General features: G+C 37.2%; 1 protein-coding gene across 1 annotated transcript in view; it reads right to left on the reverse strand.

Moving 5' to 3' along the window:
- INPP4B (inositol polyphosphate-4-phosphatase type II B) overlaps positions 1-19792 on the reverse strand; it is a 284613-nt gene that overhangs the window by 168375 nt on the left and 96446 nt on the right. Inside the window, 1 exon segment of the mRNA XM_018922414.3 lies at positions 1647-1765. Within this exon segment, the coding sequence (XP_018777959.2) occupies positions 1647-1765 (119 nt within the window).

Raw genomic sequence — 19792 nt, forward strand, 5'->3', positions numbered from 1 at the left:
AAGTTTTTTTTTAACTGGAAATGATATGAAGTGCTTCAGAGGCAGAGCATAGTATCACATTTTTGAACAGCTCAGCCAGTATCAGGTTCTGGAATACAGCCTATAATAACCAAACCCTTTCTTACTCCCACAACACTTTTTGAAAGTACCACATTTGCATCTTAATTTAAATGTACTGAAGATTTAATATGAACACACAAACAAAAAATAGCAATCTTCATTAAGCCACAATGCTAAGTGTATAGAAATGCTACAAAGACTCTCGGTATTACATTATGGATATTGATTTTGTGGAGAGGAGATTGAAACACTCCTCTTTAAGCAGTACTGCAATAACATTCCTGTGCTTTGAAACATTATGATTACACTTAAAACCTGTACACAGAAGTAACTATATCATAGCTAAAGATGTACAATTTAATGAATAATACAAAATGTTGTTTATAATTTCTTAATGTTTACTTACACTTATTTTCCAAAGAATACCAGGCATGTATCTTTACATTTTCCATTAAGTAATAATAAAAAAAAAATAAAAATGATTGGGCATGACAAAGGTGACTTATCATATGGACTAACTTTCTGTGTCCCTGCCTTCCCCTCCACCAAAGCTTGCCTGAAAAGACAAGAACCTTGATAAAACAAACTCAGGAATTTATTGAGGTCTAGGACATTGAATTAGGAAATGCATCAACTTCTATTAAAAAAATACATAGTTATGTATTCATCTTTTGCACAACATCATTCCAGACAGCGTGCAATGAGACATCCTGATCAGATACAGGATATTTGAATTAAGCAGTTTCAGGATGGTTAAGGGCTGAAACCATAATAATTTAATTAGTAGTTTGTTGAAAGTAATGACACAAAGAGCTCATGAAATATTCTCATTGTATTTAGCAGTTAAAACAAGCCTCTGGTGAAGTCATGTGGGTGTTTACAATGAGACTTCCCTGCTCTTAGTGAATCTCTCCAGTAGGTTAAGCAAGTTACATCTACATTGCTCACCCTTCATTTTCTCTGAACCATTTTTGCTGTTTCTGACACCAATGCTTACAGGGCAAAGTGATGACTAGCAAAGCAGCCTCAGACAACTTTTGTTGTAATGTATGATGCAAATTACTAATTTTATGTAAAGTCATAGACATTACATACACACATTTCTTTCCCAAATTATAGATCTAGTGTAATATTTTTCAAATTGCAAAAGCATCAACTCTTTAATGGAAAAAATATAACAAAAAACAAATAGGATAACAGACCACATAATACACTTATGCTTTTCTGCATTTAAAAATACTTTCCAAACTTACTATACTCTTATTTAAGTTTTATTTTGAATTGCCTTGACCCTTCATGAGAGCAAAAATTCCCTGTTTCATTCTAAACCTGTGTCTGGAGAACTGGAATATTCTTCATGCCTCTACTTGGAACAACAGAGCTTTCATAAAAAGCCAAGTTAATTTCTGTTTATCCTGGTTAAATGCCAAGAACTACAGCACACTTTGCCATGCTTTACTAACTGCCAGAGTGTGCTTGTCTTACCTAAGACTATGCACTAACTTGTTTTATTCCCAATTCACTTTCTAAGGAAGAAATGAGCAATCCAATAATCAACATGTAAATTGAATAAGAAAGACTCTCACCTCCACGATTTCAGTGCTTGAATACCGCGTCAAAATGCGCTCTGCTGGATGCACCACTGAGACTTGGATAAACGTACTCAGCTTCCGATCACGGGTAGCAGCCACTAGATCCTTGCATGCTGGAGACAGTGCAAAATAAAAATAAAATACTCAAAAGCAAACTCCAGGAAAATGCTGTCACAGGCACAGGACAAAGCAGACCACGCTCCAGCTCCAGATTAAATCTCCAGAGACAAGTCGATTTAACAGAGGAAGTCCCTTGGAAGTAACCTACAGAAATAGGAAGTCACATGCCACAGAACTGAGCTGAGATCTTGTTTCCACTAAAAATGCTTGCAGCTTCTGCAAAGCTCCCTGCCAGAGGCTCATGAGCCCCACTCCATGAGTGTGCGTGCGCATACGCTGCAATAGTAAGTAATTTTACATAAGTACTCATTTAATTTGCCCACAAAATGTCTTTTAGCAGCCTTATTGGATCCTCTCTTGTCTGAATTTCCCTAGTTACGCAACCATTTCAAACACAGTCTAAAACAACTAATTGCTATCAGTAGTTAAGCAGGTTGATATCATTTGTTATTACTTGAGAACTTGGCAGAGCTAGTTGTCAGGTATAAATCTACATACCTAAAAGCAGACAGCAACATAACCAAGTCTTCTGTCAGTGACTGGTATATAAATGAGAATTGCACTCTGCCTATACAGCATCATTATTAAAATTCATTCTACCTAACAGAGAAATTCTGTTCTGATTTAATAATTCACTTTTATCCTGGGCTCAGAGTCATGCAGGTCACTGAGATCATTCTTTACACTAACACACCTTGTGTCTTTAAAATGAAAGGGTGAAAACACTGAAGAAAAAGGAGGAAGAAATAAATGAATGCATCATCAGCTACTCCACAGAAGTGACACAGATTAATGGGGCATGCATTGGCTCAAAAGCAAACACCATCCACCTTCTATTCTTTCCCAAGGAATATACAGCAGTGAACACTGCAGTGGGATCTACCCAGTGGTTTCTGCAGGGTAATAAACTACCCTGGGATCTCAGAAGACTGAAGCAAGCAAAGAAAAGACTATGGCTTCAGAGAGGGTAATTGTCAAGAAAAAACTGAGGGTATTTTCTATGAGCCTACATTGTCTACCAGGGGCTTCCTCAAGTACAGCTGACCTTTAACTTTTCAAAATGTCAGATTATCTTCACAGCAAGCAAACTTGGTCTGATGAGAAGCCAATGCTAGAAAAGCTCTGATACATACAAAAGAGCAACTCAGCTTGTTTTATACCTTTTTTTTTCCTTTGGGCATGAACCTGCTGCTGGAGTAAATGAAAGGAAAACTAGCTGAAGCTTTTTTACCAATCTTTTATTACAGTTAAAAGAGACAGGGAGACAATTAAATCTAACCTTCAGAGATTAAAGTTTTTGCTTCAGTCCAAATTGCCAATGAAATCTGGTATATAATTACAACCTGACCCCTATTATAATTTGGTGGAAAAAGTGGGATAGGCATAGAAGTTTGTGCATGATGAAGTCTTTATTACATAGCTGATGTAACCGCATCAGGCTCAAACAGTGAGTTGCCAGCAAGTCTTTGCTGCTAAGTCTCACCGCCTTATTAAAATGACTGAATATTAGCACTACTTGACATCACCTTAAAAATTACAGTAGACTTCGTGAAAAGCAATTGTCAAAGCACAAAAGGTTCAGCAGACACCTTTTGACACTATTTGACTTTGTCCTCTATAAAGCTGATCACATAAGTAGTAGCAGATCACTGAGATTTCCAAATATAGCCAGTTCCCCCCACAGAAGCTGATCTCCTGCCAACATACAGCCCTTAAATATTGCACTCTATAATGATCTTTTTAGAATGTAGCACAGTTTCAGAGGAATGGCAAGGGAGCTCATGTTCACTACCAGAAGATGGAACAGAGAGACAGTCAAATTTTTCACACCCACCACACAGGAAGGCTAGCCAGCTCACAATTCAATAGAATGCAACAAAAGTGAGAAAAACAAAGAGACACAGACACTTAGGAAAAACAAAATTAGACCCCCAAAAAACATTATCAGTGACTCTGGCAGGAACTCTGCAGCTGAACTTTTGGAAAAAATATTACTGCATGATGAATGGAGGCAAAACCCTCACAAATAATAATTTGATCTAGTTGTGGCTTGTCTCAAATTATCTAGATGTGACTAAATCTTTTAGCTGCCAAGAGCACAGGCTTATTATCCTACTGAGAAACCATTAACAATAGGAAGAAGATTTGCACTAAGTGGTCACCACCTTGGTGCTATCTGAACATAGGAGACAATTTATTTCTGTGACAGTACTGCAATCCAGTCATCAGATCATTTTTCCTGTAAAAAGGTGGCTTAGCAGCATGATCTTGAATTTCATTGGATAGACCTGACAGAAAAATAACTAATCTGCATATCTCCAGTAGGGAAGATCAGCATAAAGCATCAGAACTCTTTGGGAAACACTGGTGCAGAAGGATAAATGAAATTAAATGAAACCTGCATCTACTTGGATAACAGTGTTATTTATCTCTATTGTGACACTGGACTACTGCTGTTCACGACTCTCCTTTCAGTCAGAGAGGATATTCAATAAAGTTATCCCAGGTGAAGAACACAGAAGTTGCCAGTTTGAGCCACAGTGCATCACTTCCCTTCAAAACAGCCCAAATGAAAAGTTTAACAAAACAAAAGGACTACTTTTGAGCTGATGCCAAAGAATAAAATCGTGTAATATCCTGTCTGCAGCCTGGCAAGCTCCACAGCCCCATGCTGCATGAACAACTTTACTATCAGCACCTCCAAAAACCTTGGTCTTCAAAGAAACAAAGTGGACAAATGAAACATTACACAGTTAGGAAAGCATGCTATATATTTAAACAAGTTTGTAAGTTATTATTAGCATACCCCTTGAACAGAAACTGATGAAAACACAAGCATGAAAGGAATTTTGAGGCTGTTTCCTTAACTGCAAACGTAACACCATGAGAGCAGGTAACAACATCAACACACTTCGGACCATAACCGACGCCAAGCAGACCACAGGTTACATTATTTCTCAACACTTCAGAATGTCTGAATTAATTCTGGAAAAATTCATCAACAAAACAGTGAAATGAAGCACCAGCTTGTACTTACACGCCAAAAGTATATGAATCTACTTATTGTGACTGTTGACTCAGTGTGTAAAAGCCTGAATCATCCATTCCCCTGGTGACCAAAGCTCTGCTGAGCCTATCAGTGTACAATTAATGTTTAAGGAAGAACTGCGTTAAGAATAATTTATGCTTTAATACCAACAAAGAAAAAAGTTAAGATAGCAGGAAGAAACAAATCTTCTACTGACATTTCACTGTTCTCTGTGCTGCACTGACATGATGGCTGTGCTCTTTGGCCTTCTGCGTGTGTGCCCACATAAAGGAGCGAAAGACTGGTTACTGTTTCCCCATTGGACCTTAGAAGATTTTTTGAAAATGTTGCTTTTATGTTGGAAGAGAGTACAGAGAGAAAAACTAAAAAATCACAATTACTATATAACAGTAAGAAGAAAGGAAACATACAAAACAAACAAAACCCAAAATAGAAATAGCCTGGAAATTCATCATCTACCTTCCCTGAAACTGTAACACTTCTGACCAGGCATTTTGTACTCTCTGCTCCAAGCACAAAGCCCACTGGAGCAAAAAAATCAGTCTGGCAGAGAAACAGAAAGATGCAGCATCTCCAAGAAATCGAAAAGATCCAGTAGCTAGAACAAACATGGGCAATGGGAATGAAAGACATTCCCAGCTTAGAGTTCAGAGTTGTTTGGGAAATAAGCCAAGATGCATATCAAAAATTGGGAAATGGCATTGAAACTGAATAGTTTATTTTTGCTAGTGAGGAAAAATACAGGACATTGGTGAATGTCTTCTCATACTCTGGATTCACACAATGTATGTATTAGCCTATATAACAGTGTGAAAGGTAGCTCTTTCTTTAACCAGTGACAGAAACACCATTTCCCACAGCTTCATTCCTTCCCATATTCCAAACCAAAACAGATTCCAGGGAGCTGGCTAGGAACAGGAATTAACAACATAGCCTTGCTGTCTCCAGGGTATGCTATCTTGTACGCTGTCAAAACAACAGAAAATTAGTAGTATCTGATGACAAGGGGCATGGGAAAAGCCTGTGTCTCACATGCACATATATATGTTCAAATTTTCAATGTTCAAATTTTTATTCATTCATTGACAATGCAGCAGCATTATTATCCCACAGCAATTTAGTTTATATATAATAATGTACAGTCTGTCTTGATAAACTAATTAAGTAAGGTGTAGCTATTCCTTAGTGAGCAAAAGGACATGTTGAAGAAGGGAATGCCAGACTTGGGCTTGTGCTACAAGCAGAACACTGAACAGCATACAGTTTACTTTCTTCCATCCTGGGGGAGTGTTGAGGATGGTAGGGAAGTGTAAGAGAAGGAAGTACACATCACCCCTGCTTCTGTCTCTGCTAAAAAGGAATACCTTCAGTCAGGCACATGCAAAAGCTTAGGAATAATCAAATTTTGGAACACGCAGGAAAGCATTGGCCACACTTCTGAATTAAGAGTGCTAATGCAACTGCAAGAGGGCTGAGAACTGAACAGCAATTTCTCTGTTTGGCAAAACATGCCTGATAGCAAATGAAATGAATATTTGAGGATGGGAATTAGCATAGAATGGTGTTAATGAGCATTCCTGCTAGTGCTCCATGATAAACCTCACTAACTGGTTAATCATAAACACTACTACTAACTGGTTGTCCCATTCCCGCGCCAGCAGGAATACTTCAGTTTGCTGATGGGAACAAAAAGAACAGAGAAGTTGTTCCCACAATTTGCAGTGTGGACTCCCAGAACAATTCACCATGCAAGACTAAATGGATGTGGCCACAAAAATTATAATGTCCATGTTATCACAAAATGAGGGCACAGTTATACAGCCATGCAACAGGTATGCATTAGGAGGGACACTCTTTAATTGTAGTGACCAAAATAGATGCTCAGACTCAGGTGAACTCTATAATGAATAGAAATTCAGTGCAACAGAAAACTACATTATAGCACATATACAAATAAGTAAAGACCCAATGATTTTTACCTAGGGAGATTCAAGATCACTGTTTCTGTCTCTGGGGGTGAGAGGCTTCTTTAAAAATAATATATCTGTTCTCTAGAACATACAGCTGGTTGCTAAAGTAGCCTAGTTATCAAGGAAACATACATACATAAAACAATCAGTATCCTTCAGGGATGTGTGTAATAAACAGCAAGAAGAAAATTTCTACCAACAATCCAAGGAAAAGGTGACAGAGAAGTCTTACCAAATTAATCATACAAAAAAATATCTCTAAGACATCTTTACAAGTACAAGTTTTGGGGGAATAAACCCCCACAAACACAAAACAATATTAACAGTACTAACCATAAATAATCTATCAGTATGCTGCCCAGAAAAACCTCAGTCATTACCCACTTAATTTGCAGCTAAAAGAACATGATCTTTTATGAGTCATTGAAATAAGATACACATGAATGCTGCTGGGGAGAATTGCTGTACACTGATAAGTGATCATGCCCATGAGTTGGGACGCCAGCTGCATTCATCATCTTATTTACAGATTAAGTGATTAATCTGGTTAGAATTACCACCATGAAAATCAGAAATTATCTATATCAGAGTAAGGCCTGTGTGAGTGTGAGGGGTGTAGCTGCAAAGGAGGTTTGATCCCAGCTCAGGTGGTGGAGTCTGACTGCCAGAGTGGCATTTGGATGGTCAGACAGAGAAGTTTCCTTAGCAATGCAAAGGTTTATTTGCAATTTTTCATTGTCCATTGCCAGCAATGGGGTTTCAATTCTTCTGACATGCTGTAACAGGCCTATTTCCTCTTACAGCTTTGCTATTTAGCCTGGACAACCCCAGACACTAAGGGGTTTAAGTATGATAGATGCAAGCAGCTCAGGAAACAGGCTGACTGGATCAACACAGCTCACAGGCATCGTATCTGCACTGCAGGAGAGAAGGCATGGTTACATGTGTTAAGTATCCATCCATGCTATTTACATTTGCTGTGCATTGATCTGCTGCTAATGTCAGATGATCTGTTCCAGAACATCCATAATCTTGCTCCAGCTTTATTTACAGTTGTGGAGAACTGAATTCGATCATTTTTGTGCTCTAGGCTTCAGCTACACAACAGCAACATGAAGAGAACTTACAGCTTGGCTTAGAAAAGCTCTTTAAGTAATGAAACAAACTGGTTTTGATCAAGATTTTTGAACTTCTTTAATTTTTGAAAATGTGTCTGAGAATATATATCTCTGTTTATCTCTTTCAAGTAATTGCAAAAATATAATTTTTCCCAAAACGACTGCATGTCCTTACTGAGCACACTGTGACTCTAATAGCACAGAAAACTTTCTCAGAGATGCTGCAGTAGACTTGTGAAAGCAAAGCAGATCTCTTGCTGTTTGTTTTAATTATCAATTACCCTATTTCCTTCTGCTCAAATTTATTCTACTCAAGGCACCACCTCCTAATGATATTTAGGTTCTGATCTTCAGTTTTCTAGTGAGAGAAATTAAGAAAGAATGGGGGCAGGGGCTTGAAGCCTTACAAAAACTTGCTATACATTACTACTCCAAAATACATCCATATCAAAATGAATTTTGATACTGCTATTTCAAGGCTGCAATTTATTTTGGTGTTGTTGCTATTTCAGAATACCACAAAAAGGTCTGAATCTTCATGGAAACAGAGCTAAATACTATTTCCTCCTTCACCTTTTCCTAATATTGTCATATTTAATGGCAAAGTAATCTTGCTGTAATTTCTTGCACAGATTTCTCGCTATCCAAAAACCAGAGTGGTTACAAGTTAAAGTACCAAATGAAGAATCAGAAGATCTTAAAATGGTAAGCAGAATTCCATTTTTCTTTGAACTATGACCTTCTTTATACCATAAGCTTATGCCGGTAATCACTTCATCTGAAAATAAGATGATGAGTACAGCTGGCATCTCAGCAAAAAACAATTAGAACCTATAACAATTTATTTCAGATTTTATTTTAAAACATATATTCTTCTGTTTCCTAACATTTCACATCTCTTTGGAAGTAAAATAAATGTAAAAAAATACATCAGCAATACCACAAGAAGATGAATATAAACAAAAGTGTCAAGTCCCAAAGCTTTCAGTCTGCCACATCTGTTTTTATTACAACGGTACACATTGCTTCCTTTAACGGGAGCATTTTTTCACTGCTATAGCAGTTGTCAAGTGTAGCATTACATGGGTTTGATCCTCAGCATACAGTATTGACTAACTATAGAGACAGAATTCTTCCCTAATATGTAAAGAAAATTCAGCTGTTGCTTAGCCTGACTCCAAATCCATGTCACCATATGCATCTTCACAAGATACTTTCATGCTTGTTGAGGAAAGAAGCTCCCCTCGCAAAACAAAGGAAGGCAATCTAGCAACACAGTCCAGCAACTACAGCAGACAAGAAGGTTCAGGAAGAGCTCTAAACAACCTGAAATCTTTCAGGTTGCTTCTTTGCTGAACACCAGCTGCTCTGAGCAGCTGTAATGGAGCTACTCTAGCTCCTGGGTAGAAGCCCAGCTACAGGAGAACTGGACTGGAGTCCAGCCCCCAGGAGGAAGTGATCCACCTGTAGCCTGGACAAGCCACCTAAACTAGCTGATGTTAACAGTGACATAAGTACACCTAAGAAATGCTGCAGGTTTAGAGGCTGCATTAAGCACTTTGTATAAAATTCTCTGGATCTAGCTCTGTAATTAATTGTCAGCAAATTGATGTGTGGCCACAGCCCTGACACCCATGAGACTCTGCTGGTGAATAAAACTATGAATTCCTTCTTTAAGTAACAATGCTACATATTGAAGGTAAGCAAATGAAAATGCCAGGACAAGATGCAGTAGGGAGCTATACTGACAACAGTAACTCAAAAAATGAAAGACAGACAATAATAAAAGCAAACTATAGGTCTACTGTCTTACTGAACAACCTTAAAATTATTCTGTATGAGAAGAGCTGTGTTCCTTCCTTTCATTGTGTCAAGTAACGGGACAAGAAAGTGATGTAATTTCAACTTCATAATATTCAAACAAAACCCCCAAAAATAAAATAATTCAAAACCCCCACCAAAACCACCTCCTTAATATACCCTAAGGGAAGACAGCAGGAATGTTTGAGTTCTGTAGTAGTCTCCATGTGAAGTGCTCAAAATAGGTAAAAGTGGCCTTTAAAAAAAAGTAGGCAGCATATTATTTACCTGTATGTTTTTTAATTTTTTTTTTTCATTTTTAACCCCCCACTCTGCTGGATTCCTGAATGTCAGGCTGATTCACAATTGGTTCTCATTGCATGGTGTCTGATGTTGAAAATGACCAGTGAGATACCCTAAAAAGATGGTCCTCTACAGAAAACACAATGCAAATCACTGACTAATCCCTCCATTATGTCAGAGGTGACCTTTTAGCAAAAAAAACCCCCACACACCTCAAAGAAAAGCAGACTAAAATGTACTTCAAAAGACAAGGCAAAGAAGAATAAGACATGCTTTTAATCAAAAGAGAAAATAGATTTCTGCTATCCAGAACAATCACTTTTAGTCCAGTAATGATTAAATTTGCTGGTAGGGAAATGCTTGATAAATGTTAAATAATCTGTATTCAAACTGCAGTAAAAAGGAGAAGATGTTCTAACATACGGAAGATTTGCTTGGAAAGGTGGCAATTCTGGATAAATATCTAAATTAGAATTCCAAATAAGACACAATGATTAACTCCTCAGAGGATTTTGAACCAGTCATTCTGACCAATAATTAACTATTGCTTTAATAGCATGGGACCTGCACAAGATAACAAAGTAGAACTCCTTCACAAGGAATTTTAGAACATGTATTTGGGTTTTTTCACATAAATGACAGAGTCCAGAAATAATAAAACCTCATAGGTCAAGGGTCATGTCAGAGGACGAGCTTCAAGAAGTCCATCTCCTATGAGCATCCTGCATTTCTTTACTTGTGTATTTTGAAGAAATAACCTTTAGTCCTAAACTTCTCCAAAAAATGTACCACAGACATGAAAGCTCTGGTGTACAGACAAACTGCCTTCTAAAAAGTACAATACCATAATGACTGTAGCTGTTGTGATTGCCTAGATGTTATTTCAAAGTAACATTTTTAAGGCAGTGAATACATTTGATTATGTAGTTTCTTCAATATCAAAACCAAGATCATTTCCCCTCAATGACACTGGCTCATAGTTATTACTCTAAATTTTCAACTCTGCAGTTTGTATTTTGAAGATTTAAAAGGGGAGATATTAATGATTTTTACAAAGGAGTAAGAGCCAAACCAGAAAATTTAATCCTTATACTGTAAATACACTCTAATTTCTAGCAGAAGTTTCTTCAAGGGTGAACAATGGCTATTTACATGCAACAATAATTTGTTTCAAACTGCCTTGATTTTGATATGTTGACACACATAAAGACATAGCTGACTTCTTAACAGATAAAATTTTACATTATTTTCACTCATTTGTACAAAGAAATAATAGTTTAGAATTAAGAGGATGCAAAATAACGATAAAAACAACAACAATCACCCAAAACCAACAACAACTACAACAACAACAAACCAACAAACAAAAAAAGCCCCAAAAATTTTTCTTTGTCTCTGTAGAGACACCTCTTGGTAGATTAGAGATCTGAATCTTGAATTACCTAGGTATTGCAGCTCTTCATCTCAAAGTTGAAAACAATGAAACTTCAGTTTTTAAAGCAGCAAATTTACAATCCTACAGACAACAATCCTCAGCTTCCCAGGTATGAAGAATTCTCATCTTTAAGGAATACTAAGACAAAATTCTTCTTAACTCATCATAATGAAATTCTATATGCTTTCAGTCTCTCAGAAATCAATCTTAAAAGAAACAGAATTCCAGACTGAAGTTTTATCTTGTTTTGAACATTGGAACAAAATTGAAGTAAATTTTTTAAATGCCTCTTTATGACATAGCAGTTTGATATTCCACATAATAGGCAAAAACACTCTAAAAACATGGCTGATAATAATAATTAAAGTGTCCATAACTGAACTAGAAAATTTATTTGGCACAGTGGGTAAGGGTAAAACAATGAAGAAAAGCATTCTTAAGCATTTTGTTTGTTTTCAGTAAAGCACCTCAGGTCAATCTGCTAGTCATGCTGCATCACGAGTTGTGTGGGATTTTGTGCTGCAGCATTCAGGAGAATTTAGAGAAATTCTCCTGAATTTCTCAGGGCCTGCAGAAGGACCTGATTTTTCAGTCAAATCTCACCACAGGCCATACATTTCAGAATTTCCAAAAATAAGTACATCTATAACTAATGTGTTCAAAAGGAGAAGATGACTTTAGTCTTCTATTAATTTGATGTTTTTCTATTTATGTAACTTCTGTTTCCACATATAAGGATTACAATCCAAGTCCACTGGGAAGTGTTTTATAACATGAAAGTATTACCGCAGTTATTTCTACAGGCACATTCAGAGGTGTATTTAACAACTGCCACTTGAAACACAAAGGTTCAGCTAATGCAGCAAAGAGTCAAAAGAGTCAAGAGCTATCATATTTTGAGCTATTAAAAATGTTTTCAGTTAATATATTATTGGCCTAACAACAGACAGTTGTTCCATTTCTGTTTAGTCATTATCATTCTGCACAAGAAGCACCAATTCTGTGACTACTATAACCTCTAAATAATTTACTTGCTTTTTGTCTTCCAAATAATCTCTACCCCTTTGGCATTATGAAGTGACGTTACCTTCACAGAGAAAGATACACAAGGAAAGAGATGGAAGGAATTCCCCAGGCAATTTTTCATGAAGTGTTCTACAGTCTGGGCTAAAGGTTAGAAAAGACCAACTGCAAAAAGTGACAGTAAAAAAGTTGAAAGTAAACTCTCAACAAGCCAGAGATATCCACGAGTGGGTTTTAAACAGAATACTCTGAGACTCCACACACCTGCTACTTGGGTTTGGAGGTATTTAAGCTTTGAACAGTGAGAGATCCCTATACACATGCAGGTTGGCTCCAGGGCACATCCTGACAGTCTCAGCCCTGACGATGTGAGCAGCTCCAAGCCCACCTCTGGCTCTGTCAGGATCTGAAAACCACACACCTCTCCTTACAGGCTCGGGCTGGCAGGCAGTGGCAAGGCACAGCTGCTTGTGCACATTCTGCAAAAACATCTCTGCTGATTTCCTTCACAACACACCCAGCGGGGTGGCTGAAAGAGAAATGGGGCCAGTGCCTCTCTTCATTCAACAGAGCACCGGACCAGAAAGAGTCTGAGTAGATCCACAGGTTTTAGCATTCTGCCCACCTCTAACATAACAGCTGGAAACCACAAAAAGCTGCAAACAATTACACAAGAAAGAGGAAGACTTGAGAGTCTGCTTGTATCCACTCAAAGCTGTCTCACCTTGACTGCAAAATAAGGAATATTTTCATGGCAGCAGGAACAGAGGGCACAAAAGACAATCGTAATTTGGTATTTTACATTTATGTTCTAGTACCTCTGAACTCAGGTTGCTGTCCATATTCACTCCAGAAATGAGGTCCACCCCACTGGAAAAAGGGCACTAATCACTTAACAGTCATCATCAGCTTATTTTATCTTTGACCCAAATTCTTTTCTTTGCAGAGAAAGGGCTAAGAGTTAAAACTCAGGGTAAAACTCCATTTCAGTTTAATTCCTGGCCAACACCACGTCTGCAAATACAAGTTTACTATACATTTTTGACTTCAAGCTTTCATTTTGCAAACATTCCCATGAATAACTGTTCCTTCAGAGAATATACAAAAAAAAAAAAAAACAACAAAACATGATTTTGCACATATACAAAAATTCATAAAAATGAGCACCAGTAACATATTATCCAGGCCAAGAGCATGACAAAACTATTTTAACAATTGCTGACTCTATCCAGTCCTGACTCTCCCTGCCCAAAAAGAAAGGCTATTCAGGCTGCTCTAAAATCCCTCATGGTGTCTTCAGTGTGCCCCACGTAATGGTTTAATTATGATGCAAGGGTGCAAGTTCCCTAGAACAGCTTGAGTCCACATAGAGAGCAACCATTTTAAATAGTCTAATTCCAACATAACTATAAGTGATTATTTAGAGAACTTGAAGATTTTTTTAGATCACAAGCTAGGTATCAACAACAGTAAGGATCAAAAGATACCTCACTGTCCATACACAGTACAGAATGTTGGAGGAGTTCATGCCAAACCAATCACTACCAGCTCTAAGAAGCCTCCAAATTCTTTCTGGAAGGTTACATGACAAATTCCTGGCACACAGATACTGGAATCAGCCTCAAGTTTAACAAGTCCGCCCCCCCACCACCCAAGCAGGGTCAACCACAGCAGGCTGCATCTACTTGCGTGTTACAACATCCAAGGATGAAGACTTCACAACCTCCTCCAAGCACTGTGCCAGTGCTTGACCACCCTCACAGTAAAAAAAATCCCAACTATCCCTGTCCAGTAATTCCGAAATAAAATTTATTTCTCTTTCTGCCTAGAAAAAAAATCCCAGGAGTGCGAGAGCCAATTAGGCACCAGCAGAGAAAACTAAGATGTTGGGCACTGAAGCACAGAACCAGGGATACTAAAAATGGCTCTTCAGCAAACTTAGTGGTACACACAATTTCTTTTTTAAGTAGATATAAAGTTTAAAACTTTAATCCTACCACACATTGCAGATTGATTTTAAAAAAGTACTGTTTCTAGAAGAAACAGTGTAGTTTTAAAGGATTTATGAAACTGTGGAGAAGACCAACATCTATTGCAGAAAACGTTGTGCAAACACTACCTACCTTTTAAGATTCCCTGGCAGAAGCACAGTTAAGGAGATAGGAAAAAAAAATCTCTTGCATTCTGAATAGTTAAAATGTCAGCTTCCTGGGAGGCAGAGAAAGGTTGGAAGAAGGCAGCAGGGCCAGGACTGCCATCCAAATCACAGTTGTGGGTAAGGAAGTCTTGTAGATCTTTCTCTATCATCTCTCATCATGCCTCATCCTTATCTGTCTTGTTGCTCTCTGAGTACAAATATCTCAATAAGGATCTAAATAGTCCTCTTCATTCAGACAAGTTTCCTGGACCCACAGAGAAGTCAGTCATAGATTTATTGTGTACCAGGTAAGCACAAAGCCATCCAGTCACTTAGGGGCTGTCCCTGTGGAGGTGTGGCCATATAGCGGGACAGTGCGCTCAAGGGCTCTCTCACTGGGAAGATGCTGGCAAGGAAATCTCTTTCCATGGCAGAAAACTGCCAGGTAGGCCATGGTTCTCCCCTTCCTAGCTCAGCCACTGAACTGCCACACCTTCTCCCACTCACCCTCTTCGGCACTCCAAGATCCTAAAGCCTGAAGGGGAGAAGGAATGGCACACATTTGTGTATGCACAAACAGCAAATCAAATCTCCTGCTGAGATCTATCACACCCACCTGGGAGTCATCCCAGGGAATCTGAAGAGCCTCATTTGAGAAAATCATATTCAAATATTGAACTGGAAAGAGCCCATAGACTGGCAAGGCAAATAGGAGAAAGTATGCACTGTAGGAGGTATATTTTTGGGCAAAAGCAGGAAGAGAAAAATAATGATGAAAAAAGAGCAACAGCATGTGCCAAAAATAACTTCTCTCTAATGCAATGATCTTTAATCCTACTTTCCAATGAACTAGTTTAAAAATACCCTGGAAACACAAGTTTTCCATTTCACCAGAATAACTGAAAAATTAATGTCACATTTAACAGAACACCTAATAATTCAGAAGCCAAGCACGATGCTTGTGAAAATACTAAAGCACAAATTAAGTTATCCACTAGTTGTTTTTTGGTGTTTTTTTAATATCTAAGGGAGAAAAAATTTACAAAAATCTCAATTTGGAGAGAATTGCATTAAATCTCTACCTATATCTATAAATTCTTTAGTAATTCTGGAGCCCTTTTACATGTATAACTTTCAATCAGCTTTAAAAATTGATAATGGTAATTTTTAATTTAAATTGTAATTTTTAATTTAAAAATTACCATTATATTACTGATAGCTATGAATGTTTTACCTCAGAAACTAGAAATAGTTCAGGCAAAGCAGCATGGAATGAGATAGATGAACTCATGCTAAGATTGAGGTCTTGTCATTAATCTGTTTCTAGCACTTTTCCTCACTGGGATACTAAGCAGGAACCTCTCAGTTCAAAAAACTGAAAACATAACAGTTTTCAGCACAGACAAAGCCTTGCCTCTGAAATTTTGGATAAAAGGAATTTTGAAGCATGAGACAGCAATTGCAAAGTCTGTAAGAAAAACATGCCATAGACAAAAAAGCAGCATTTTCAGTATCAAGAAAAAAACCCGATTTTACTAAGAAGCCTAGCAATTTTATTTATTTAAGGTTTGAAATAGAAAGGTACTTCCTAGCCTTATCCTCCTTTTTTTTTTTTCCTTGGACTTATAAATGCAGCAGTTTTATAACTGGCAAGATTTCAGAATTTGTACATTTCTGACAGAATTTAATCCTATTATCTACTGCATCACTCAAGAGCTAAGACGATAAACCCCTGTCTCTAGAATGGCTAAATTCCAAAAAACCCTTTCAACTGTTAAACAGCTTTTCAAATTTAGGCATCTACAAATTCCTCTCTAAACAGATTAGCCATAGCTAGTCAAAATTTATCTCTAGATAAGTGTTTATATCAAAACATGTAAAAGTCGCTGTGAGCATCTTTAGGCTATTAGATGTAAAAGTTTGCCTTAGTCACAGCCCTTATTTATACATATTTATATTTACAAGGCTGTCAACCACTTTCTCCCAGTAGTTCAAATACAATTTTTTTTTCCACAAAAGCAAAAGCTTCTGGAAACAGAAAATACTTCAATTTCATGGAGGAGAATGGAAGAAAACTGCCTGAAACTCATTTTGGACTTGGTTTAATATTGATACTCAAAACATCCTCATGTTTCTTACTACTTGCATCAGCACACCAGCAGATTCCTGTAAATCCATCACACTGGAATATACTCAGACAGTAATGATTTGCTCCCTCATGCTGGTTCATCCTCTGCTCTGACCCACTTCAGAGCAAATAAACATCCCTGCATTTAACGAGCCCACCATGGGGACTAACTGCTACCTAGCACCTTGTAATGTAGAATTTTAATCTCTAACATCTACACAGAAATTGAATTTACACAAGTCAAAACTGGTTAATGAAAATCATTAAGTATCAATGAATGCTGACAAGTTGGAAATACTTCTGTGACTACTTCTATTAGGAAACACAGAAACAAAGTAGATAACAAAAATTAGTAATGCTACACTAGATGTAATGGGTTCTCAGCAACAACAAAAAAATTCATATTTATGGACTACATAGAATAGCTATATAAATATATATATAACTCTCTATACAGATAATTTCATTAATAACTCTATTTAACTGTAAAGTATATACTATTATAAACAGAATTTTCAGTTTCTCTTAATATGCAAAAAGCACAGAGAACACCAACTGTTCACATATCTTCCCAAGTTTCATGTTTGGAATTTTTGAGTTCTTGCATAGTAGGCTCTACAATTACACAGATTAATATTTAAGGACTGTGACAGCATCTTGCTTCTCTAGCTGCAGTGCAAATGAAGACAATCCCTGCCCTAAAAGGGACTGAAGGATAGATTTCTAGAATTCTAGTGCCTACAGGAACAAATTTAAAAATCCAGCCTAATTCTCCAGGATTCAAACCCACTTAAGCTGGAAAAAAAACCAAACAAGTATATGAGTTTTTGAAAGGATTCTGGTTTTGAGCTTTTTGGGGTATGTGTCCATGCAACACACACATGCCACCCCACAAACTCCATTTCCTGGATTTGTTTTTCCAACATTACCAAGTCTTAATGGTAGTATTTAGAGAGTTTTGGCCTTTTTTTCTGACAGAGTACACAACATGCAAAACTCAGGGGTGATGCTCTAAAGAGGTACACAATGATGAAGGAACAGTGGTTCAGAAAGCTGCCTATTTAAAAACCCCAAACAGTCAGGCTCAGTGTGGCACGGGCTATCACAGAATCCCAAAAGCATTCTTTAAAGTGAGCAAAGTATTTTGGGAGGAGAGGTGGATAAAAAAGTTATGTGGGATCTTGGCAAATCCGTTCTCAAATCACTATTCAGCAATGCTCACACAACGTCTGCATGTAACAAAGAAAGATTACTGTGAGTGCAAGAGAATGCAGGAGTACAGCAAGAAGAGCTGACTCTCCTTAGGGGTCACTAACACAACATCACTCATCAATTTGCTGGATATGCATTATCCATCATTGAACATTGCCAAGAGAGGTGACAGCATGTTGTGAAAGATGATAGGCACTCACTGCCTTAGAACCTTTAGGAAGACTGTTTCACTTGTTGCATTATCTGCACTGAAACCAACTGCAAGTTGACTCAAGTTCTCCTGAAGAAGTGGCGAAAGAAGAAATTCCTGCAGGAGTTACCGCAAAAACATTACAAGTCCTGAGTCAAAACATGCCAACACAGTCTCAGACTGGGCTTGAATTGCTGTCTCTTTGGGAGGATTCCTTTCAGTCAAAAAAGGACTCATCCTAGCAACACTGAGTTACTAAGAATAAACTGCATTTAAGGCATCTTATGCTGCAGTGCAAAAGTCTCAAAGCAGACAGAAGTCAAACAAGTAGCTCCCAGAAGAAAACAAGACCATTCTTTCCAGTCATGTGGTAGCTTTTCTACATCCTGATTTTCTGTTCAATTTAAATTGTCTTTTTATTTAATATTTGTTGTTGTGCTGTAACAGTATCTAAGATACATCTGCAAAACTAAGGGGAGGAAAAAAAAAAGCCTGACTAGCTGGTTTGGTGGAAGATGGAATTTGTGTGGGACCAAAACAAACTCAAATGAAATTCAGAAAATTGTTACAACAACAAAGAGCAAAATGAACAAATAAAATAAAATTTAAAACTCTTAAACCCGGCCTTCATTTTTATATTTTTGCTGCTATTGTTTCTAACATGGCCAACACAACTTTTTTTGAGGGAGAAATATCCCTCAGCAATAAGTGACACTGTGAGTTTGATTCACAGGGAAATGGTCCCTTTTTAGATTTACTCATGACTTTTTTTACAATTTTATTTGGCTAACACAACAAAGCATCATTTATTCACCAGCTCATAACTTGATGAAGCAGAAGGATAACCAAATAGGCAAATTCTACTAGGATCAAGACTGGATTTAAGTTTGTGGTAAGGATAAAACATCTGCTTATCATTCTTCCAGGAACAGCTGCTGCTGAAAAAACTCCAGATTATGTTTCAGAATTGGAAAAATCATTTAGTCATGCTCTTTGATCAGCATCAATGTACCATTTATTTTCAGTATGCAGAGTTAAATCTGCTTCAAGACCTTTTCCAAAGGAATGGCATCACAGTATCACTTGGGAAAAAATAAGATCGTGGAGAATAAAAACTTTGGCATTTACAGGTAGACCGTTTTGTATCAACCCACTATTTGGTGAAAAGAAAAAATTAAAAATTTCTAGGTTATTTGTTTAAATTCTTTCAAGTACTTGCTCAAGTTTACTGTGATTTGTGCACTATTTAATGAGATTTTGTAAAAACATAATCACAAGATTTACATTACTCTACACTTTGAAAAGTACCTAGAGGTTATTCAACAATAGAACAAAAATTCACTGACCTAATATATTTGGGAAAAAAAAAAAAAAAAAAAAAAGAGCACTTTTGGAAATGTTAGACAGGTGCTGTCATAAAAATTACCACCTGAATATGCTACAATATGTGCAGAGACATTTTTTCTATACAGCTATTTTGGTTACTACTACCATACTACATCCATCATATCTCTTGCCCTCTCTTCACAACTCTAAGCAATTAGACAAATGCAAAAACACTAAAATTGAGTTGGTCATTGAGAGAGTAACTAACAAACTTATTTCCTTTTTTCTCTGATTAATTTCTCCCTATTAACATTACATTCATTACCACG

The sequence above is a fragment of the Serinus canaria genome, chromosome 4 (assembly GCF_022539315.1).
Source record: "Serinus canaria isolate serCan28SL12 chromosome 4, serCan2020, whole genome shotgun sequence".
In the NCBI taxonomy this organism is placed as follows: Eukaryota; Metazoa; Chordata; class Aves; order Passeriformes; family Fringillidae; genus Serinus; species Serinus canaria.